Source organism: Pipistrellus kuhlii, unplaced genomic scaffold, assembly GCF_014108245.1.
Source record: "Pipistrellus kuhlii isolate mPipKuh1 unplaced genomic scaffold, mPipKuh1.p scaffold_m20_p_21, whole genome shotgun sequence".
In the NCBI taxonomy this organism is placed as follows: Eukaryota; Metazoa; Chordata; class Mammalia; order Chiroptera; family Vespertilionidae; genus Pipistrellus; species Pipistrellus kuhlii.
The window spans coordinates 7,947,959-7,972,030 of NW_023425520.1; the positions used below are offsets into that span (position 1 = coordinate 7,947,959).

Sequence of the window (24,072 nt, forward strand, 5' to 3'; positions counted from 1 at the left end):
CAACTAACTTAGGATAAACCATGATCTCAACAGCAAAAAGAGTCATAACTATCAAGCTCCATTTCCACTCACTTCTACAACAAGCCCAGGTCCCTTTTTTTTTTTCTTAAATATATTTTACTGGTTTTTTACAGAGAGGAAGGGAGAGGGATAGAGAGTTAGAAAACATCGATGAGAGAGAAACATCAATCAGCTGCCTCCTGCACACCTCCCACTGGGGATGTGCTTGCAACCAAGGCACATGCCCTTGACCGGAATCGAACCTGGGACCCTTCAGTCTGCAGGCCGGTGCTCTATCCACTGAGCCAAACCGGTTACAGCCAAACACAGGTTCTAATTCTTAACTCAACAGTGGTACACGTGAGAGCTCTCCTTTTTAAGGCTAACCTTTTACAGATTAGGGTTTGTGATATGTAAAAAGGTGCAAATAAAAATCAGTTCACTTGAAAGTTACAGAGAACTATGAACAGCTCACACAATAAAAATTGTGAGCTCCTGTTTGTTTTCCTAAATAGGCAACTCAAGCCCTGGCCATTGTGGCTCAATGGTTAAAGTGTCTCCTCGAACACCTAAAGATCACAGGTTCGATCCCAACCCTGATCAGGGCACATATGGGAGGCAACCAATCGATTTTTCTCTCTCGCCCCCCTTCTACTCCTTAAAAAAAATAAAAGCAATGGGAAGGGTGATAAAAAGAAAAATGGGTCAACTCAAGACACTAGGTGGCAAGTGTGACAAATATGGCCACTTCCACCTCCCGATCTCTACCCACAAAGCTTCCGAACCCATAGATTGATACCCAGCCCACCCTCAACTCCACATGCTACACAATCAGGGACCCAAGAATACAGACTGGCCTCAAAAGACCAAACAAGGTTTGCCCTGACTGGGTGACTTATCTGGTTGGAGTGTCATTCTGTATACCAAGAGACTGCAGATTTGATTCCAGGTCAGGTCACATACCTAGGTTATAGGCTCAATCCCCTATCAGGGCACATATAGAAGGGAAGCAATCGATATTTCTCTCTCCAAAATCAGTAAAAATAGCCTGGCTGGAGTTGCTCACATTGGTTCAGCATTGTTCCAGACCCAAATTAGGCCAATGGTTTGATTCCTGGTCAGTAGCAGGCAGCCAATATATATTTCTATCAATGTTTCTCTCTCCCTCTTTCTCTCTCACTCCCCCTTCCTCTCTTAAAAACAAACAAACAATGGATAGAGCATCACGGCCTCAGGACCCAGGGTCCTGGGTTCAATTCTGGCCAAGTGCACACGCCCAAGTTGCAAGCTCACTCCCCAGTAGGGGGGTTCAGGAGGCAGTCAATCAATGATTCCCTTTCATCGTTGATGTTTCTCTCTCTCCTTTCCCTCTCTGAAATCAATAAAAATATTTTTAAATAAATAATAAAAATATTTAATAGGTAAAATCAATAAAAAATTTAAAGTTAGTCAACAAGACCTGAGATAGTGTAAGACACTTGCAGTGCTCTAGTTGATCATGGTCTGAGGCTTATACCAAGAACAGGAACTGTTTTTTGAATGGAAAAAGGTTCATTAGAAAGGGGGATGGAGGAGATAAAAGAGGGCATGGGGGGATAAATGGCAATGGAAAGAGACTTGCCAGGGGTGTTGAACACACAATACAATATATACAGATGATGATTGTATATATTGAACTGTACACCTGAAACCTATAATTTTATTAACCAATATCACCTTCCCCCCAAAAAAACGTAACAGAGCTCCCAAGTATTTATTATGATTAACATCCCTGTTTTTAAATTACATAGAAACAGTAGCAGGAAATCACCAAGGTTACTTATTCCCCAATCACTGAAGACTTTTTTAAGTCAACCCTCTGAAATGTGCTCAGAGACCAAAAAGCCATGGATAATGGGCTCCCTGGAGCCCAGTGCCTGCCTGCCAAAGTTGCCATTCAGCACCACTCCCCTCACCCTGCAGAAAGTCAACAAGAGCCACACCCTTGACTCTGGATGACCACTGCAAATGATCACATTGATTATGACCAAAAAAAAAAGTGGTCCTTCAATAAATATTAACTTTCAACAGATTAGCCAATTCCTATTCTTGAAGCCATTGGCGTCCCCTCAATATGTGCCTCTATTATGTTTCTGTAACTCTGAACTGCAAAAGCATTCAAGAGTCAACATTCTAATCTCTGAGGGCTGGACCTCAAACTTAAATCACAGCTCTAGAATGTACTCAAACAGCCCCACCCCAATTGCCTTATCTGGTAGAAGTCCTTCCTAGCAAAGCATTAGCAGTTCCTACCCTCACCCACTCCATCCTTCCCAGTTTTCCACCAACACACTAGCCTGGGTCTGTGTTGCTGATTCCCCACCCCCATGCTACAACAGGCCCTCACTCCCACTGCTGTCTGTGCCAAGGCTCAGCTTACCCATGTAGGCTTGCCAGATGAAGTGCCGGACTCACTAATGTGTGCTATTTCCATTTATGTAGTGACCTATCAACTAGCCTTTCCAGTTGCAGCACAAATTTTAACATGGATATTGCAAATAACCCTATATAAAAATTTTGATTGATGCATTTCACATACCATAACACTCATCAATTTAGAGTGTAAAACTCAGTTCTTTTCAACACATACAGTTATGTAATTACCACTATATAAATCAGTATATTTTCATCACCCCAAAAAGAAATCCTATCCCCATTCACAGTCACTCTCCCAGCCCCTGGCAATCACTAATCTACTTTCTGCCTACAGATTCACCTGTTCTGGATGTTTCCTATCGATGGAATCATCTGGCACTTCATCTGGCAAGCCCTCAGGGGTAAGCTGAGCCTTGGCACAGACAGTAGTGGGAGTGAGAGCTTATTGTAGCATGGAGGTTAGGGAATCAGCAGTGCAGATGCAGGCTAGTGTGTGTAGAAATCTCAGCCATGCTACAACATGTAGTAGTATTTTGTTCCTTTTTATGGCTGAGTAATGTTCCATTGTATGGATTTACCATCGTACTTACCCACTCATAAGCTAAAATTATGCTGCTATGTATGAACATCCATATATGAATTTTTGTAAGGACTGTTTTTTAGTTCTCCAAGAATATACCTAGGGGTGGAACTGCTAGGTCATATGGTGATAACCAATCTCTTCTGGACCCAAGTGCAGGCTAGCTTTAAAAATTCCTTTTGCGTCAGGCCTGTGTGACTTAGTGGTTGAACGTCGACCTATGAACAAGGTCACAATTTGATTCCTGGTCAGGACACATGCTCGATCATCATTGATGTTTCTATATCCCTTTCCCTTCCTCTCTGAAATCAATTTTTTTTTTAAAGGAAAAATTCCCTTTGTGATTTTGGCTTCTTCCTCCCTCCTCACCCAGACACTCTTCAAAATGCCCAAATATATTCTTTATATCTTGGACAGTTAGTCAGTCTCACCACAAAACAATCCTAAAAATCTTAACTAAGTTTGAACCTCTGGTCATTTTTCACCCTGAAAAATTCTATAGGAAACAAAAACACCTTTTAGAACATTTTCTTCAAGAATGATCAAAGTACTGCAGGATAACATGGCACAAATTCAAGAGTAATTGTAGTTTTCTGGTTAATATAAATCAAATTCAAAATCTCAACCATAATAAATGAGACACTTACGGGGAAGTTGTTGTGGACGCTCAGGAGGAAAAAAATCTCCCTTTGGTAAGGCCCTCTCATCCTGAAAGAGAACGTAAATAAATCTCATTATTCCTAGAAGGCTGTTGGCAAGAGCAAGAGACAGAAACAACACCCATCGACAGACGATTAGTTTAATAAATTTTGAGACACCCTCTCTACAAGCCCTGGCTGAGTAGATCAGTTGATTAGAGCATCGTCCAAATACCTCAAGGTTGGAGGTTGATCCCCAATCAGGGCACATACAAGAATCAACCAATGGCCTGGATGGCGGGTAGGAGACAGCCAATCAATGATTCTTATCATTGATGTTTCTATCTCTTTCCCTCTCACTTCCTTTCTAAATCAATAAAAAAATATTTTAAAAAATCAACCAATAAATGTATAAAAAGTGAAATAAATCTTTCTCCCATACTCGCCCTCTAAAATAAATAAATAAAAAGCTGATACCGGTTTGGCTCAGTGGATAGAGCGTCTGCCTGCGGACTGAAAGGTCCCGGGTTCGATTCCGGTCAAGGGCATGTACCTTGGTTGTGGGCACATTCCCAGTAGGGGGTGTGCAAGAGGCAGCTGATCGATGATTCTCTCTCATCGATATTCCTAACTCTCTATTCCTCTCCCTTCCTCTCTGTGACAAATCAATAAAATATATATTTTTTAAAATAAATAAATAAATAAAAATTTAAATTCCAAAATAATCTTTAAAAAAAAAATAGTATTTCTTGCTAAGAGAAAAGGATTAAAATATACACTCAGGTGTATACTGTGGAGATGGATAAGACCTGGACATGAAGCAAAAGCAAGACTTACATTATCCTTTTCATGCTTTTGAAAACACATGAACAAATTTTTTTTTTGGCTTGTATAGAAATTTTTAAAAAATCTTTATTGTTGAGTCTTACAGATGTCCCCCCTTAGCAATAATCTATTTTTTAAAAGCTGATTAAAAAAAAAACAAAAACATAACTTCTGCTGTAACCGGTTTGGCTTAGTGGATAGAGTGTTGGCCTGCAGACTGTGGGGTCCCGGGTTCGATTCCGATCAAGGACATGTACCTTGGTTGCGGGGACATCCCCAGTAGGGGGCGTGCAAGAGGCAGCCGATCAATGATTCTCTCTCATTAATGTTTCTAACTCTCTATCCCTCTCTCTTCCTCTCTGTAAAAAATCAATAAAATTAAAAAATTAAAAAAAACCCACAATTCCTATAGTTCCTTTTATGTTCTTCCTGAATGTAAGTGCTAACTACCTTGCCCTCACCACGTTCTAATCATGCTTGTATTAACCATTGTCTTTGGCACAGCCATACCAAGGCTATATTGAAGCACTTCAACAGAACTTTAAAGGCTGTCTGAACCCAAGACTTTATTAAGTTCACAACAGATATAATACTAACACATACTGAAAACTGGAAACCCCAGGGTATGTAATCATTCCTTAAAATTCATCACTTGCTCAAGCGGGATATTCAACTGACCTGACCCTGTCAATCAGCCAACTTTGGAAGAACAATATATCTGAAACTAGAGGCCCAGTGCGTGCACTGGTGGTGGGCGTGGCCTGCAGGGATGGCCCACTGTGGGAGCACTGCTCATCCCTGTCAGCAGAGTGGCACTCCCACTGTGGGAGTGTACTGATCACCAGGGGACAGCTCCTGCGTTGACCGTCTGCCCCCTGGTGGTCAGTGCACGTCATAATGACTGGTCTTTAGGTCACTGGGCTTTTATTATACAGGATATGATAGGATGAGAGCTGCATGAACAAAGATTATTTCTGTCATAAATGTGCTCACTATTTTAATTTATACCAGAGATTTTCAACCTTTTTCACTTCATGGCACACAATTACCAAAATTCTGCGGCATGCCAAAAAATGTATTTTTCGCCAATCTGACAAAAAAAAAGGTACATTTTTTATTCATTCACACAAAACAACTACTGTTGTGTTGGCTGATGTCATTTTTTTTTTTTTTTGACAATCTAAAGGAAGAGGTTTGTTGAAAGGGGGTGGGGGAGGGCAGGAAGAGATTAACCAAAGAACTTATATGCATATATGCATAACCCATGGACACAGACAAAATAGTGTGGAAGGGGGTCAATGGGGAAACAAAATCTGTAATACTTTCAACAATAAAGGTAAATTAAAAAATAAATAAAGAGTTCAGTGCCCCTGACTATATAGTCAGGTTTTAGATGTATTCTAGAATTGTACACCCGAAACATATAATTTTATAAACAAACCAGAGGCCCAGTGCATTCGTGCACCAGAGAAGGGATGAGGGGGGCCCTTAGCCTGACCTGTGCACTCTTGCAATCTGGTACCCCTCAGGGGTTGTCTGCCTGCAGTGGAGGTGGTAGAGGCTCCTGCCACCACCGTTGCACTCACTGGCCATGAGCCTGGCTTCTGGCTGAGCAGCACTGTGGGAAAGCAATGACCACCAGGGGGCAGTTCCTGCATTGAGCATCTGCCCCCCTCGTGGTCAGTGTGTGTCACAGTGACTGGTCATTCTGCTGTCTGGTCAATTTGCATATTAGGCTTTTATTATATAGGATATCACCCCAATAAATTGAGTATAAATAAATAGGTATTGCACGTTTTAGAAATTCTTGTGGCACACTGTGTGTGCATTTTGGAGAAATCCTATTAACTTACCATTTTCACGTGCATTGGTCTATCAAATAGCAGTTGTCCATTAAACATAGCTGATGTTAAAATTAAGGCAACTTCTTACAATTTTAAAAATATGAACAACAGGAAAGAAATAGATGAGAAAACAATTCAAATGCTACCAATCCCTCTAGTAATGAAGATTTTGATTCCTTATACATTTTCAAGTAAGTGTATTTGTTTCTCAAGTCAGCATAAAAGGAACAATAAAGCTCATTCCAGGAGGAAATAAGTAAATCTCAGCTTGCAAATTAGGTGCAGAGCTTCATTCATACAACTTTACACTTCTCATCAAACCATTCTCTTAAGCACTTGCATCAGTTTTCGGTATGCCTCCAATGAGCCAGGTAGCCTAATGTTTTTGAAGTACCATGTTTTCTGGGCAAAATACTCAGTGACAGTCTTGCCTACATTTAGTGACTGTTCCTAGAGTCTCCGTTGTGGCTACAAAAATGTAACTCTAGGGAAAGCAGCCTACGGTAAGAGAAATGCTTCTAACAGAATTATGTCAATCCACTGGAAATAGGGTCCTGCAAAGGCTTATATGTGAAATAACTGAATTTTCCTCCAGTGGCACATTCATTGGGCGTCCCATTTCAAACCAGACTCCTTTAAAAAGAAAGCATTGGAAAAGACTACTTATGGGAACGTGCCTACTTTCTAACCAGCCCTTTTATCTACACAGGATTAGATCAATTCCATTATGGAGAACTTCTCCAATTCCACAAAAATACATTCCCTCTAGTCACTCAGGAAACAGAAATATGCAAAGTTAACCACTTTCCCCCACAAGCCTATATTACTAACATAACATTTAGACAAGCTGTTCCCCAAGAGGTGAAATCCAATAAAAGGATACATATAGCTTGCACAGCTTCAATGGACTGTTCAAAAGTAACAGTGCCTATTCCACGACTTTTTCCATCTTTATCCTCAAGAATGTCTGCCCGGACCACCACACCAGCCATACTAAAAACTTCTTTCAGTTTCTTCCAGCCAACTTTATAATCCAGCTAATCAGGAAGGGGGAAGAAAAATCTCAATGTAGACATCTTAAGAAAATCATCATTTGTATTACAATGCATGCAACATACTTCGGTTAGAGACAAGCTTCAGAAAAATGTCACAAAAACTTATGGACTGCAGTAAAATTTCCCCAATAGGATTATAACACCTGGCCTTAACTGCCATTTACTGTTTCTTCTCTAAAGAACAGCTTAAATCACCATACTTTTCAAAGTAATGTTTTTATTTAAACTTAAGAGGGGAAAAAAAGGCTCCCCAGAATGTGTCATCACCCTCCCCCACCCATTTCTTTTATAAAAAAATTTCCCTTTGCAAATAACAAAGGCATTAACATTTACCCCAGACACAAGAGGGAATGTGTCAGTACATAATGTCTGCTCAGAAACTTTTTCACCCTGCACCTAAATAAACCCACCAAGAATGCAGACTCAGCCACCACTTTTGTAATAAACACCAGTATCCACCACCCCCATGGGACCACAGTCAAACCTGTAACTTGTCTGCGGTGGTCATTAGGGAACAAAGCCCAATCCCAAGGCTGATTTTTAAAAATAGGTCAAGAATATAACATAACCCTCTCGTAAGTTTTTCTTCCCAAACATCAAACCTACTTTTATAATACATTGATAAGACTGTTTCATAAAATTCTGATTTTTTTTTTTCTACTTCAGACACTGTTTCATTTACTTACATTTGCTACAAATACTGTGCTTCCAAGTCTTCCAGCCTGTAATGCATGGATAATCTCATTTGGGATGTTAGGATTATTTAGGATACTGGGTGGGATATTAATGATTCCTGGGCCACCTGGTCCCATACCCATCCCACCAGTCGTAGCCATCACCTTTTGCATTGCTCTCCTGGCATGTTCACCATCAGGATCCTAAAACGAGCACAGAAGTGTTACATTTAACTGATCCAGTAGCAACTAAATGCATGCTCGCACTGTAAGCGATATCCCCAAAATTTCAGAAATTGAGAGGTAGTTTGGAAAGCATTTCTCAAAAATTTTAACATGAAATTCAAATGAATTAAATCACCAGGCCAGAAGAATCCCAGCCAAAGGAACAAGAAAGAAAGGATATAAAATTAGCTCTCAACTGAACTAAATAAACAATAAAATAAAATAATAAATAAAGGGGGAGGAAGGTGACTCAATTAGTTGATATAATCTAGAACTCCCAGATCTTCGCAATACTTGGTATAGCTGACTCTTACTAATTCAATGGGATTTTTTAATTCCTAACCCCATAAGTGAATTTTCCAAAAGTTTGAAAATACCCCTCTAGATCACTATCCTTCACATTATTCAGGCATCTGACTCCTGTGTAAAGTCTGAACAGATCTTCAAAGCTCTGGTATTGACACTATCCTTGAACTCTGCCTTTTTCTGACACAAGAGAACTTAAACCCTACCACATTTTCTCCCTGAGCTCTGAATATACCGATCTTCCTCCAAGAAAAACAGATTTAAAAAAAGTCAAGGAGGGCCCTGGCCAGTGTGGTTGGCGCATCATCCTGTACATCACAAGGTGGAGGGTCATTCTCCAGTTGGAGAGCATGTGAGGCAACCAATCAGTGTTTCTCTCTCACATCAATGTTTCTTCTCTCTCTCTCTCTCTCTTACTCTCTCCTCCTCTAAGTAAAAATCAATAAAACGTATCCTCAAGTCAAGATTGAAAGAAAGTCAAGGAGGGATTAATAAAAATTAAAAAACAAACAAACCCAAACCCTATTCCTAAAGGTAGAGAAAGTATTTGATTTGGATTAGATATGAAAGAGGATTTGAGTCAGGACAAACTCAATTTAGAAATAAGGAGGGCCAAGTATAGGGGGTCAAACTGGGTAAAACCACAGGTATAGAATCCTTTAAAAACAATAGAAAACCACAGGCTCAGTATGAATGCCTCTGAGAACACGAGGCAGACTAGTCTAAGATCACAGATGTTAGAAGGCAGCAATCAGGATGTACTCAGCCACTAATTCAAAGCTCTTACAGAAGTAATTACTGAAGTGTGTGATTAACCCTTTTCATTAAAAACATAGGTTGGCCCTAGCTGGTTTAGCTCAGTGGATAGAGCATCAGCCTGCATACTGAAGTGTCTGAGGTTTGATTCTGGTTAGGTGCACATGCTCAGGTTGCAGGCTCAATCTCTAGTAGGGGGCATGCAGGAGGCAACAAATCAATCATTCTCTCTCATCATTGATGTTTCTCTCTCTCTCCCTCTCCCTTTCTCTCTGAAATAAAAACAAAAACAGGTTGGCCCTAGCTGGTTTGGTTCAGTGGATAGAGCTTGGGCCTGTGGCCAAAGGGTCCCAGGTTCCATTCCAGTCAAGGACACATGCCACAGTTGCAGGCTCGTTCTCGCGGGGGGGGGCGGGGGGGGGGCGTGCAGGAGACAGTTGATGAATGATTCTCATCATTTATGTTTTTCTCTCTCTTTCCCTTACCCTTCCTCTCTGAAATCAATAAACATACATTAAAGAAAAACAACAACAGGTTGGCCTGTTCCATAAAGCACAGTCCAAGATTATTTTATCTATTCCTAACTACTAATAGTGTGACAACTTAACAATTACAAACGATATCCAGTGTTTAAGTGCTTACTTCTTTGACTTTCAGTGGCCTTCCACTCAGACTATGCTTGTTTAGAACTTCGGCAGCTTTTTTCATGCTCTCTTCCATCTTGAATTCAACAACGCTAAGAAAAGTCAAAAGGAAATCAGTGAAACCAGTCCTGCAACATAGAAGGCTCAAATGCCAGTAAGTAACTAGACAATACTTACGCACATCCCTTTGGAAGAAGCCACAGACCAATCAGAAGGGCAAGGAAAGGGGAAAAGAAAAGAAAAAAAAATAGTAAATATCAATGACAGTCATAAAAATGATTTATGTAACAAAGTTAGGTTGTTGTTTTTAATTAACTCTTCTAAGAGGAAGCTGACAGAAGTGTCTTGCCTAGTATTCCTTATTAAAAGCTGGGTCCTTATTATCTCCTTTTCCTGCACGTTACCAGCATTGCACTAGAGTTGCTGAAGTTATAATAAGCAGACCTAAATTCAGGTTCTCCAAGAAATCACACAAACTTTAGATCTGCTTCCCTCTGTACTCAATCAATTCCTTACCATACTCCTCCTAAATCCATCCCTTCCATAAACTGAGCTCATCCTTTTGATTATTCTAAGCCATTCTATTGCACAACAGAAAATAGTTTATTTTCTCTTTAAACAAGGCCAATTTTAAACGTTCGGATTTTAAATATTTGTTTTACAATTTACTGGCAAAAAGGCAATCTTTTCGGAATCTTTGGTTCACACAACTTTCAAATTCAGCAAACAACCAAGAGTAACATTTTCTAGACAAGAACACACGTTTTACATTAATATACCACCGCTAAAATTCCATGCATAATTCACACACAGCCCACAGCCAATTCCTCTGTTAACAAAGAGACAATGCTACGATTGGTCCCCAGTTATCAAAATTGGGCATCCAAACAGAATACCAAAAAGCTCTTTGGCCAGCCATTTGGAAAAGCAGGACTCCCATTTGCAAATCCCTTCCCACCCCACTCAAATGTTTGGCAAAATCAAACATGGCTACTATAACATGAGCACTCACTGCCTTCCTGATTTCATTCGATTCCACGCCACCATACAGTTACATTTTTCATGTAGTAAATCCACAGAAGAAATTCTCTCAGACACTTACCCTTGACTTTCCTTCAGCGTCCATTAAGAGCTCCACGTATGTTACCTCACCAACTACAAATCAGTTTCCAGACGACACATAAACCAAGGGAGAAAAGCCAAGAAAACAATGGGAATTTAGAACAATCATCAGCAACCTTGTATGGAGCCTCTGCCTTATAAGAAAGCCCAGAAACACTCCATATTCTCTAAACCACAGAACTAGGCATTACAGGTGTGCAGTAAAGGTAAGTGAGACTCATTAACAATGTCCTTGATGTTCCTCCCACCACAAACAGATTTCCACATCAATTTCCCTGTCTGGACCTCGCATTCATGACTAGAGGCAATCCAAAGCTATAGGAAATAAGTCTGTGTGATTCACTTTCTGGGTAAGGGAGAAGTTTTACACATACTCTCTTACTGGTGAAAGCAATAAACAGCACACAAATTGCAATGCCACTAGACTGAGCTCAAATGCTATATCAAGGATATATATATGCTCAAAGGCTTACATGCGGTGTTGCATGCTACATGGTGAGCAACCTGCATAGTCCAGAAACCCCAGGGCTCAGAAGAACCACGTGCTTGGTTTAATATTGTTATTGTCTTGAAATTCCTAATTTTTAAACAAGGGGGACCTGCATTTTCATTTTGCTCTATATCCCACCAATTCTGTAACTGGTCCTGCACAAAGCAGTGGGCCCCACAACTGTCAGAAGTACCGTGTTTCCCCGAAAATAAGACATCCTCCGAAAATAAGACCTAGCGCAACTTTGGGAGAAAAAATTAATATAAGACACTGTCTCATTTTCAGGGAAACAGGGTAGGATGTTTGAATATTCATCACAAAATCAGAACAGCACCTGGATTCTCCTCAGTCAATTAAGCCAGGCTTTATTCTTGCTGCTTTCTCAACTTCCTCAATAAAGGATACAGATTAAATGAAAATTTAGATCTCAGTTTGGCCTGGCCGGCAAGGCTCCGTGGTTGAGCATGCCCTATGGAACCAGGAGGTCACAATTCAACTCCTATTTCCAGGCTGCAGGCTCAATCCCCAATGCAGGAGGTAGCCGATCAATGATTCTCTCTCATCATTGATGTTACTATCTCTCTCCCTCTTCCTCTTTGAAATAAAACCAACAAAAGACCCAGGAACTCAGTTTGTAACTATACAATTAAACAGACTCACTTGCTTCTAATCTCCACACAAAGGGGGAAACAAAGTATTTCAAAAGGTTCTGCAGATTTTCCTAAAGTTTTGGAATGCCAATTCATGACCACCATGACCAGATGTTAAAATCCATCAAGTCAATCATTAAAATGGCTGCTGAACTTGAAGATGGCACACAGAAATTTAAAGGGTTAATTTGGAGAAAATCTCTAAACAGGCTATTTTTTAAAGTATTATTTTTATATTGGTAAAGCCTTCTCCAACTGTTTTCAAGTTTGGTTTAGCACTACAATAGTAAAAATAACCCTCCTAACGGCCACAAGTCCTGCCTATTCTACCTCCTTTGCTCAAAAAAACATTAAAATAATTATTGGATTTTAAAATATTCCAAGGAGATACTTAAATGTAAAATAAAATTATTTTTTAACGAACAATTTGAAAGGCATATTTATTAGTAATATATTTGCATGGCACTGACACCAAGAAAGCCAAGTGTTCAAAGGTTGTCTACAGCCTTGCCTTCCTTGTCCTTTCCTGACATGTTGACCAAACCAGGATTTTACACAAAACAGAAAGGAGAATCAGTGCAAGAGATGAAGAAAGGAAACAGGAGCAACTAGTAAATTCAATGTTGTGGAGTATATACTCCTGAGGGGCAAACTGAAAAATGACCACAGACAATGGACAGTCATACAAATTGTCTTTATTTCATCCATATAAAAGTAAAGCAATTCCAAAAAAGTTGTGGCCATTCCTGAAGCCATGTTAAGCCATCTTTTTTTTCAATAGCAGCAGCCATTTGAGGACCAACAGCCCTTGTCTCCACGTAAATGAAAATGCCAAGTAGTGTCAAGCTAATGAACAGAGAGCTCAAGTTTATTTGCTATGTGCTATGACTATGACTACTGCCTAATAACCTTAAAAATAAACAAAAGAATCAAATTATCTAACTCAAGGACAACTGTAACTGTTATCAAAAGTCAAATAATGTTGCATTTGGACAGTTTCTAGTCTGTGCCCATAAAGACACTTTATCAAAAAGATACCGTTGCAACCTAGAAACCAAGCAAGTCCCAGCCAAACTTTTCTCATGGTCATAACCATTTTAACAAAAGCCAGGTTTAGAAATTAGGACTTTTCACACTTAACATTCTAGTGATGAAACATATCCAACCTTCAATTCCTTGCTTAAAAAGCCCCCCCCTACCCCCGGCCAATTACATTAAACTAACCCTCCCTCCTCTCAATTTAGTCATAAGTGAGGCAATCACTATGACTCTAGCATGGGCAGTGCTGTTCCCAAGGATCATCAATTAGCAACTGCTGCAGAGCTTCTCACAGGCTCTGCAACAGAAGCTAATTTATACTTCCCTATAGGAAGATAATAAAGCCTGTAAGACTACTGATCTTTTACTCTAAATACTAAATAAGGCAATACCTGTCAATTCTACTATCAACAAAACTTTGAAGACAAAATTTGTTAACTATCAATCTGGCAATATTCAATGAAATAAATGAAAGAATCAATCAACCAGTGCAGATCACAGAACTGAAGGCAGAGTTCATAAAATGGCTGTAGCAACAGTGTCACAAAAATGGAATTCGAAGGTATTAATGAAAATTACTGTTGCTCCCTGCCCCACTGTTGAACATGGATGTAATCCTAAGAGGAGACTGCTAAGACAAGTTCTATTGCAGCTTAAATATCAAAATATCTGCAGGAAAAAGCTAAGACTCCGAAAAGCTTAATACCACCAAATGTTAGCACCTACCTTTACTTTAAAATGCTCCAAAAATCATTTTTTACCAACATTTAGGTGAATTATTAAAAATACTGTCTCAAGAAAGGAGAAAAATTTTTAAAAAAAACGACAAACAAAAAAAATATATTGCCTCAAGAATAAAAGGTACCAGGAGGTTAAAGAGATGAACACAAATTTAGGCAATCCTTGCAGCTACTTTGATTTAACACTTCTGAATGCATTTTTGAAACAGAGTATTCGTTTTCATTTACTGCTCAAGTGTGAAATGGACAAAAAAAAAAAAAAAAAAAAAAAAAAGGTACAGCGGTCCAAGTCATTGGAGAGAATTCATATGTAAAAAGGCCTATAAAGAGGAGAAGGAGACCAGGGCATGTTATCAAATATATCCACCTCATAATTAGGTATATATTCTAATGAAAGGGTGCATAGAATACATATTTGAATTTGAAAGGCTTAAATATACACAGGCCAGTGGTCGGCAAACTCATTAGTCAACAGAGCCAAATATTAACAGTACAACGATTAAAATTTCTTTTGAGAGCCAAATTTTTTAAACTTAAACTTCTTCTAATGCCACTTCTTCAAAATAGACTCGCCCAGCCAAAACCAGTTTGGCCCAGTGGATAGAGCATCGGCCTGCAGACTGAGGGGTCCCAGGTTCAATTCCGGTCAAGGGCACGTACACTGATTGCAGGCACATCCCCAGTGGGAGGTGTGCAGGAAGCAGCTGATCGATATTTCTCTCTCATCAATGTTTCTGGCTCTCTCTCTCTCTCTCCCGTCCTCTCCGTAAAAAAAAAAAAAAAAAAAAAAAAAAAAATCAATAATATATATATATATATATATATATATATATATATATATATATATATATATATGTTTTAAAAATACTTGCCCAGGCCTTGGTATTTTGTGGAAGAGCCACACTCAAGGGTCCAAGAGTAGCAGTTTGCTGACCACTGATATAGGCACATATATAGGTCGTTTATATTGATAGCTTGTTTCTCTATGGCAAAATAATTATTCTACACAGTGATTACTTGATTTATAGACAAGTTAGAAACTGATTGAGCCCATTCTTTCTGACTTTGTGGTCACAGCAGGAGTCCTGAAAGTAAGCTTTGTTCCATAGACCCTCCATGAAGATCATCTCCAAGAGACACTGGAGACCTTCTACATGCCCTCTGGGCCTTAATTTTGTGTTAGCTGAAATTTAAAATTTACATTAAATAAAAATAGAAGGAATACTTTGCTTACATAAGTAAACTGCTGCTAACAGGGGACTGATTCTGAGTAAACTACATCACTGACCTTCCTTTTCTTCCTCACACTGTGCTCTGTGCTTAACTGCTGCTGCAGCTCAGTCCTGCTGGCTCCCAGGTTAGGCCAGGAGAACAAGCAGCCCCATGCCAAGCTTTCTTCATTACACAGGACTTCCCAATAATGTAGCACAACACTGCTTAAGTTTAAAATACCCAAGACCATCTTTTACTCACAGAAGCCTTACTTCTTTGCCCAGTCCTTATGGACAAACACTTTAAGATGTGTATCCTAATTAGACAACTGTTGAGACCGTTAAGTCACTCTCAAACTTGGTCTGGCTATCTCCAAGTTTCATATTACACTGGGCTCTCAAAAAATTTTTTTAACCCAGTAACAATTTAGTCTTCAAAGCTGCCAGTTTATCCCCCATGCAGTATCTCCATAAAAAATAAGCATAGTCAAAAGTAAGGACAATAGAAACCTTTCCTGTGTCCCACAGAACAGGAAGAGGAAAGCTCAGGGAAAGAGGGCATTCAATTCTAAGGACTGCAAAATGCTTTAATTCATGTCTCTAGCTGATATTGTGGGGGTGAGTAAAAAATCAGCAATGTTGATTTTATGACAGTGCAACCAAAACAAGCTGGGCACCAAACAAGCTTTGTGATCCCACAAAGGGATTTGAAAAAGCCAGGGGAAATTAGCCCGTTCACATAATATATGAATTAACAGAATGCTAAAATACAAGATGAGTACTATAAAATACATTGATGTTAAAGAAGGGGAAAGACAGGGAATTAGGGAGTGGTGCGTGAGGCAGTCTCAGGCATGATTAATGATTAGGCTTAGAAAGCTCCTGTCCTGCCATCTCAGAGCTTAGACCTTAATTCTGAGAGGCAAATGATATATTATTCAGATCTTGAGGAAAAAATTATTACACTAGTTTTCTGAAACAGGACAATTTCATCAGGGAGAGACTCTTAAAATGCAGACTGATAAGAGTGACTGGGTTATGACAGCCCAAATCTCTGTTGTGCCCGTAGTAGAGATCATTTTGTGACTAATGCTTTTAGGATGTCTCTCTCAGACACTTACCCTTGACTTTCCTTCCCTGTGCAATAACAAGTCTTAAAAAAAACCTTAAAACATATTTGCAACAGATTTCACATAAATATTTCAGACTTCAAATAACTATTTACTACGTGTACCAGTTAATAATGTGGACTTTCTCCAATAGATGAAGTTACACATATGTGATATAAATGCATTTGATATGTTTGCTATTTTGTTGTATTAACAGCAAGCTTCAAAACTTTTTATGTCAAATTTGCTGAAGGTGTTAGCACATATTTTTACCCTTAAAAATGTCAAATTTCGTGTCCCCACCCTCACCACCCCCCCCAAAAAAAAGAGCATTTGCGGGAAGTTTTAATTCATTACTTTATTTTGAAGAAAAAGTTATGGTAGGCTTCGGGAAGCTTATGGTGAACCTGCTCCATCTCAAGATACTTGTGAACTCCGGTTTAAACACTTTAAAAGTGATGATTTCGATGTGAAAGACAAAGAACGTGCAGGTCAACCAAAAAAGTTTGAAGACCAACCATTACAAGCATTATTGGGTGAAAATGTGTGTCAAAACTCAAAAACAACTAGCAGAAAGATTAACGTTGCTCAACAAGCAATTTCCAGTCGTTTACAAGCAATGGGAAAAATTTTAAAAAGGAAAATGGATGCCACATCAACTGAACAAAAGACAAGTGGAAAATTGTAAAGTCATCAGTAAAATGTTGCTTCAATGGCATGAAAGTCTTTTTTTGCATCGAACTGTGACTGGTGATAAAAAGTGGATTTATTTTGAGAATCCCAAATGCACAAAATCATGGTTTGATGCAGGTCAACCATCAACATCGACTGCAAGGCTGAATTGCTTCGGAAAGAAGACAATGGTCTGTGTTTGGTGGGATCAGAAATGTGTGGTGTATTATGAACTTCTAAAACCAGGTGAAAACTGTTAATACTGATAGCTACCAACAACAAATAATCAAACTGAACCATGTTTGATCGTGAAATGACCAGAATGGGGCAGAAGAAACAGCAAAGTAATTTTGCTTCATAACACACCATCACACACTTCAAAACCATTAAAGACACATTAAAAGATCTTGCCTGGAAGTATTATCCCACCCTAAGTATTCACTAGACCTTGCTTCTTAGATTACCACTTGTTCTGATTGAAGGCACACACACTTTTTAAGCAGCACTTCAAAACATATGAAGAAGTGGAAATTGGGTCTCTGAATGGTCTGTCTCAAAACAAGAAAAGTTCTATTGGGACGGTATCCACAAATTACCTGAAAGATGGGGGAAATGTGTAGCCAGTGATGGACATTATGTGAATAAAGTACCTTTGATGTTTCTCTAGAAATTATAGTGTTGTCTTTGATTATAAAATCCGCCATTATTAACTGGTATATCTGGTAAACTTATTTTTGGTATACCAAGACATGAATAAAATAATATGAACCAGATGGTGTGGTTCAGTGGTTGAGCATTGGCCTGTGAACCAGAAGGTCAGTCAGGGCACATGCCCCAGTTGCAGGCTTGACCCCTAGTGGGTAGATTGACAATTCTCTCTCATCACTGATGATTCTGTCTCTCCCTCTCCCTTCCTCTCTGAATCAACAAAAATATTATTTTTAAAAAGTATAGATTTTTTTGAAAACATAATAGAGTAAAAATGTTTCTTAAGGAGTCATATGTATGCAAACAGTAAATTTTTTAAGGGTTCACATACTGTATATAAGCATTACCATAAAAAATTTTATCTTACTCTTATGAATCCTTTATTCACAACCTAACATGGCTAATAATTTAATTAAATAAAAAAGTAATTTAACCTGTACAGGGGAGATCTAAGCAAGAACATTTTAAGATTTGTTAAAAATAACTAATTTACTGCACACCTGTAATTCTAAATTACACCACCAAAAATACACTGAAAGGGCTGAGCCAGGGCATTCATAGCAGTATGCCAGAGGAATATGAGAACCAGTTTGGAAGTATCCAAATAAACCACCAGGCTGGCTCCACACTTCATACAGTTCAATAGGAAATTGAGGTGAACTGCTTCTACATCCAGAAACGTCATGGCTGCTGCTGCTACCAGCTTTAAGGCTTCCAAAACTGAATTACTGAATGGTAAAGCAGTAAAAATGTCACCTACTTTAACCATCATGTCCCAAAACTGGTTCACACACTCCTTAAAGTGAAAAAATAATTTGGCCTGCAATCGCTTACAAAATTCTGCATTTTCAAAGCCACATTCCTGGTTCTTGGAACTACTAGTATACCTTATTGTCAATGGAAGTATCCATTCAGTGGTTCAACCAAATCACAAGAACACAAATTTGGTGATATTCCAAAAACTAATTCGAATGAGACCCAACTTTACCGTACAGAAATTCTAAACTTATATTGAAGCAGCAGTCCCAAAAACCAAGAACACTGCATCTGGGATGCCACATGACACGCCCTTCAGACAAAAAGAAGAAACTTCACTCTTGCCCTAGGAGCATTGGCAGGAATGATTTGGCTGATCAAGGCAGGAAAACAAATCTCACACCAAAACATTTTCCATCTAAGTTATCTGGAGTAATACTACATGGGAACAGCATACATAACTGTACAAAGAAGTTCCAATGCCTAGTGCATGTCATGATCAAATTGAAAGATGGGACAATGATGGAAGTGGGCCATTTATATTTTCAAAACCCAATGCTGGGAGCACCATACACATACCAAAATAACATATCCAAGTGGCATCTCTGTCACTGAAATGTTAATCATTTAACAAATCAAGCTCAAATCTCTTTTCATTATGAATGCTCAAAAAAAAAAAAAACACCCAATGCCTTTCAGACCTTCAAAAAAACCTGCATTTAAGAGTAATTTGAGTCTCAGTTTCCCTTGGGTTTATGGAGTGAGGGGAGACCTCAAGGCATTAGACAAATTGTTCTCTATCAACAGTTTTGTCTAAACCGGGGCTGAGCAATCTCTTTAGCCCTGAGTGCCACCAGCAGGGCCAAGAATCAGGAAAGAAAGGAAGACAGAAGAAACAGAATAATAAGAGTGTGGGAAAGAGAGGACACCCTGGTGTGTGCAGGGGATAAGGTAGAGGACCATGGAGGCAACCGACCTCCTCGGACCTCCTGGTGGCAGCAGAGCTTCTGTGGTTTTCCCTGCCCTAAGCCCAAATTTGGACACCTGGGCTGTTACTGATGTGCACCTGAATGCTCAGCATTACACAGGACAGGCCTTATTATGAGCTCTCCAATTGCCAATCTAAGAATTTTCCCCTAGGTGGGGAAGGGAGAAGTCTAACTATTTCAGCGCAAGCTAATGTTTCATAATTTAGGATCTGAACAGCACAAGTTCCAGCTACTAAATTTTATCTCAGAAAGACATCCACAAAATTTAAACTACCTTCCCACAAGAATTTAAAAGCTTAAAAAGAAAAAGAAAATTAGACAGAGATCAAGAAAATGTAACACCTCTCCCACCTATTATGAAAAATTCAAAAAAATGTCCTCACCACAAAGAGGCTCCCCTCAAGCTTAACTGAAGCCTTATATCATATTAAGCCAATAAAATCATTAATAGGCCAAGGGACCATCAAACCACCCTATTTGACAAACAGGTGCACGACCACAAATAAAAGTAGGGTGGATAGGAGGGCTTAACTCTCAAGCCTGGACAGAACACATGCTCTACCCAGACAGCTTCCACTGACAAAAAGTAACCAAGGAATTAGCCACAGAAAAGTTGACACACCAACCTTCTTACCCTACTCAACCACCAGTACCATTACCTTTTTCTTTAACCAGGTCTTTAAGTGACTGCCATTTCACATCAAAAGGTATGTTTGTAATGAAGGCTCTATATCTTTTGGTTGGGTTGGCATATGGCTCAAAGCGATTGCCCCCTCTTTTTATGTTTTTCTCCTTTCTCTTCTCATTTTGAGTAGGTCGTTCTCCTTCCCTGAATTGAAAAGAAAAAGAAAAGGAGGTCCATATATTAGCACATATGAAAGACAGTATTTCATTTGTCAGGTTACAATTCACACAAAGTTACATACAACACAAGACTAATATAAATTTTGATGAGACATTTAAACTAAAGTGTTCCATAGAGAAATTGCTGTAGTGCACCCCTTACACCACATGTGTCAAACACAAGGCCCGCGGGCCAAATCCGTCCCGCCAGGCCTTGCAATGTGGCCCGCACCACGCTGTCATCACTGCACTCCGCTGCGTTTCCATCACAATGACAGTTTATGACTGTTCAGTAAACCATTCGGCCCGCGATTTAGGCTGGATTTTAGATTTTGGCCCCTTCTCTGATTGAGTTCGACACCCCTACCTTACACCCTCCTATCAAACTGGTCCCAACACAGCGGCATGGCTCAGTGGTTGAGCGTTGACCTATGAACCAGAAGGAAACAGTTCAATTCCCAGTTGTGGGCTCAATCGCCGGTGTGGGGCATGAGGGAGGCAACTGATCAGTGGTTCTTTCTCATCACTGATGTTTCTGTCTCTCTCTCCCTCTCCCTTCCTCTCTGATATCAATAAAATACGTATTTAAAAGGGGGAAAAAAAGAAACTGGTCCCAAGAAAAGTCTGCTCTCTAGCCATTCACACACTACTATGGGGCATAACAGAGATGGGAGTAAGAGGCCAACTCCCTGCCTGGGTGCTTTAGTTCCAAGACAGAAATAGAAAAGAGAAGGAAAGACTGGGCATGGTTGGACACTGTCCCATGCACCAAAAGGTTGCTGGTTCCATCCCAGGTCAGGATACACACCCAGGTTGTGGGCTCAATCCTCTGTAGGAGATAGTCAATCAATGTTCTGCTCTTACATCGATGTTTCTCTCCCTTCTCCCTTCCTCTCCCTCTTAAAAAACTTTAAAAAAATAATAATAAAATAAAAAAGATTAAATCTCATGGAACAGAAATGAAGTGATACACACAGACCTAATCAATTTTAGCTTCACAAATAAAAGTGCCTTTTGTTGTGTATGTGTTTTTAATTGTTTTAAGTGGGAATGTAAGCCCTAAGTTGGTTTAGCTCAGGGGATAGAGTCAGCCTGCAGAATACAGAATCCTGGGTTCAATTCCAATCCAATCAAGAGCATGTACCTTAGTTGCAGGCTTGATCTCTCCCCTAACCCTTTCCACTCAAAAAAAAAAAAAAAAAAAAAAAAAAAAAAAAAAGAGGGGGAGGAATACCCTCAGGTGAGGATTAACAACAAAAAAGGTGCAGCTGCTATATAACAGTGTGGCAATTACTCAAAAAGTTAAAAAACATAGTATAACCACACTCTGGCCGGTGTGGTTCTAGAGCATCAGCACTTGCACAGAAGGGCCTCAAATTCTATTCCTGGTCAAGGGCACCTCCCTGGGTTTCCAGTTCACCTCCTGTCACCACTCCAAGTGTGTGTGGGAGACAACCAGTACATGTGTCTCTCTCACATGTAGATCTCGATACCTACCTCCCCCCACCTTTTTCCTTTCTCTCTCTGAAAAATAATGGAAAAAATATTTCCAGGTGAGGGTTAATAAAACAAAAATATTTTAAAAATATAATCATTACATATCCCAGCAATTCATTCCCAAAGAACTGAAAGCAAAGACTCAAATACTTATATGTCACTAGCAGTATTATCCATAATAGCCTAAAGGTGAAAAAAACCTAATTGTCCACACAGATGAACAGAATGAACAAAATGTAGTATATAAATCCAATAGAATATTATTCAACCATAAAAGGGTATGAAATACTGAGACATGTTGTAACACAGATGAATTTTGAAAATATACTGTTAAACAAGCTAGAGTTTCTGTTTGGAATGATAAAAGCTCTGGAAGTAGAAAATACGTAGATTGTGGTATAATGTACAACATTGTACTTGATGCCACTGAATTGTACACTTAAAATGGTTAAAATGCAACTCTTACATGTATTGTACCACAAAAAAAAAATTTAAGGGAAAGAAACTATTCTCTACACCAGTGTTTTTCAACCGCTGTTCCGCAGGAGATGTTGCCTGGTGTGCCGTAGGTGCAGACAAGACAAGAATTTTATAATTTTTCACTATTTTGTTTACTTAATATTTCATAATAAAGTAATTATAAAATACTTTCTTTGTGTTTATTTGATTCCTATTCAAGAGAATTACTTTATATATAGTCAATATAGGCACAGAGTTAAATTTTTTAACATTTTCTAATGGTGGTGTGCCTCGTGATTTTTTTCATGAAACAAGTGTGCCTTTGCCCAAAAATGGTTGAAAAACACTGCTCTACACAACCCAACTTTGACGCTAGGAATACCAAAGTCTGAGCAAACCTGGTACATTAAAGTCAGCACACAAACAATCCCAACTTTTGCAAAGAAGGGTGGATGCTTTTTCTGGACATGGCCTTTCTTGAAATACTTTTCTCCTTGGTGTGTTAGGTGCCTCTATGTTGTAACATTTCAGTTCTAAGCTCCATACATACAAATTCAGCTTAGATTAGGAAATTAAAAAAGGTTCACAAGAAATGCAAACTTCCAAAGCACGAAACCAGACTTTAGGCCGGACAGGCATAGCCTAGGGACAAGAGGCCAGTGTGTGCACAGCCAAAGTGAGGCTGTTCCTAAACTTCCTGTTCCACAGCCAAACAACGGCAACACCTGTGTTCCTGATCAGGAACTACTGGGGAGTTGGCTGGTAGCCATAGTTCTTCTCAAGGCACTGAGTATACTTTCTACTTCCTTAACCCTGGTCTTTCCACTGGTGAGAATCCTGAGACTCCCAAACCACAAATTCCAGCAGCGGATTTGTGATCCATGACACAAATGGAAAAAAACAAAAAGCCAAAAACTATGGTACAGATGATTTACAAAACTACCTTCACTGAATACAAGGGCTGATCTTTATTCCAGGATTCTTACTTGTGTTTGGGAGGAATGGTGTTCCAACACTGGGTGATATATGGAAGACTTTCTTTTAGCATATCTGGAAAAATTAGAAAGTGGTTTGTCTTTTTTAAACTAGTCCTTCACATCCAAATAAAAGGGTGCCAAGTGGGAACCCAATGAAGGTATTATCCCTAAGCAAAACTAAAGAAAGCAGCTTCCAAGATCTGAACTATACCAACATAAAATGGACTTCTAGCTGGTAGATGTGGGAGGTATGGCCACTCGAGGTCTCAGGATCCCTAGAACTCCTTATTCTGTCCATTCAGATTTACAGTAGATCTTTCTCAGGCTGGCTGCACATCAGACTTAGAAGGAACCTGTCTACTTCAAATGAAACTTCTGCCAATTGCTTCCCTTTTTTTAAATACAATATATATTTTTATTGATTTTAGAGAGGAAAGGGAGAAACATCAATGATGAGAGAGAATCACTGATCAGATGCCTCCTGCACATCCCGCCCCCTCCCCAGAGATCGAGCCGGCAGCCCAGACATGTGCTCCCGACTGGAATCGAACCCTGGACCTTTCAGGCCACAGGCCAAAACCAGCCAGGGCTAACTGCTTACTCTTGGCAGGTGAGGAGGAAAATAAATATATACACACACACACACACACACACACACACACACACACACACACACACACATATATATATATATATATATATATATATATATATATCTCCATCCATATCCCTTTGCACTCCGAACCGTTCTGGGCATTGGCTACCAGCTACTTGACGCTACTTTGCGGCGGACACGTGCGTTGAATTAACTCAATTCCCCGTAATCACTAATAAACTGCAATGTCTCCC

The 24,072-nt window shown here is 39.4% G+C and overlaps 1 protein-coding gene across 16 annotated transcripts in view; it reads right to left on the reverse strand.

Moving 5' to 3' along the window:
- Positions 1-24,072, reverse strand: part of HNRNPM (heterogeneous nuclear ribonucleoprotein M) — a 47,031-nt gene that overhangs the window by 16,959 nt on the left and 6,000 nt on the right. For 12 of the 16 annotated variants that reach the window (XM_036449939.2, XM_036449938.2, XM_036449936.2 and 9 more), the window contains exons 2-9: positions 20,107-20,276; positions 11,065-11,117; positions 10,140-10,147; positions 9,961-10,054; positions 8,044-8,235; positions 7,186-7,339; positions 6,312-6,361; positions 3,643-3,703 (exon numbers count right to left, since the gene is read on the reverse strand). In XM_036449939.2, the coding sequence (XP_036305832.1) occupies positions 3,643-3,703; positions 6,312-6,361; positions 7,186-7,339; positions 8,044-8,235; positions 9,961-10,054; positions 10,140-10,147; positions 11,065-11,117; positions 20,107-20,276 (782 nt within the window). Of the gene's footprint in view, positions 1-3,642; positions 3,704-6,311; positions 6,362-7,185; positions 7,340-8,043; positions 8,236-9,960; positions 10,055-10,139; positions 10,148-11,064; positions 11,118-20,106; positions 20,277-24,072 lie in introns of those variants that run through there. The other 4 variants (XM_036449934.2, XM_036449928.2, XM_036449930.2 and 1 more) reach the window with 3 other exon arrangements.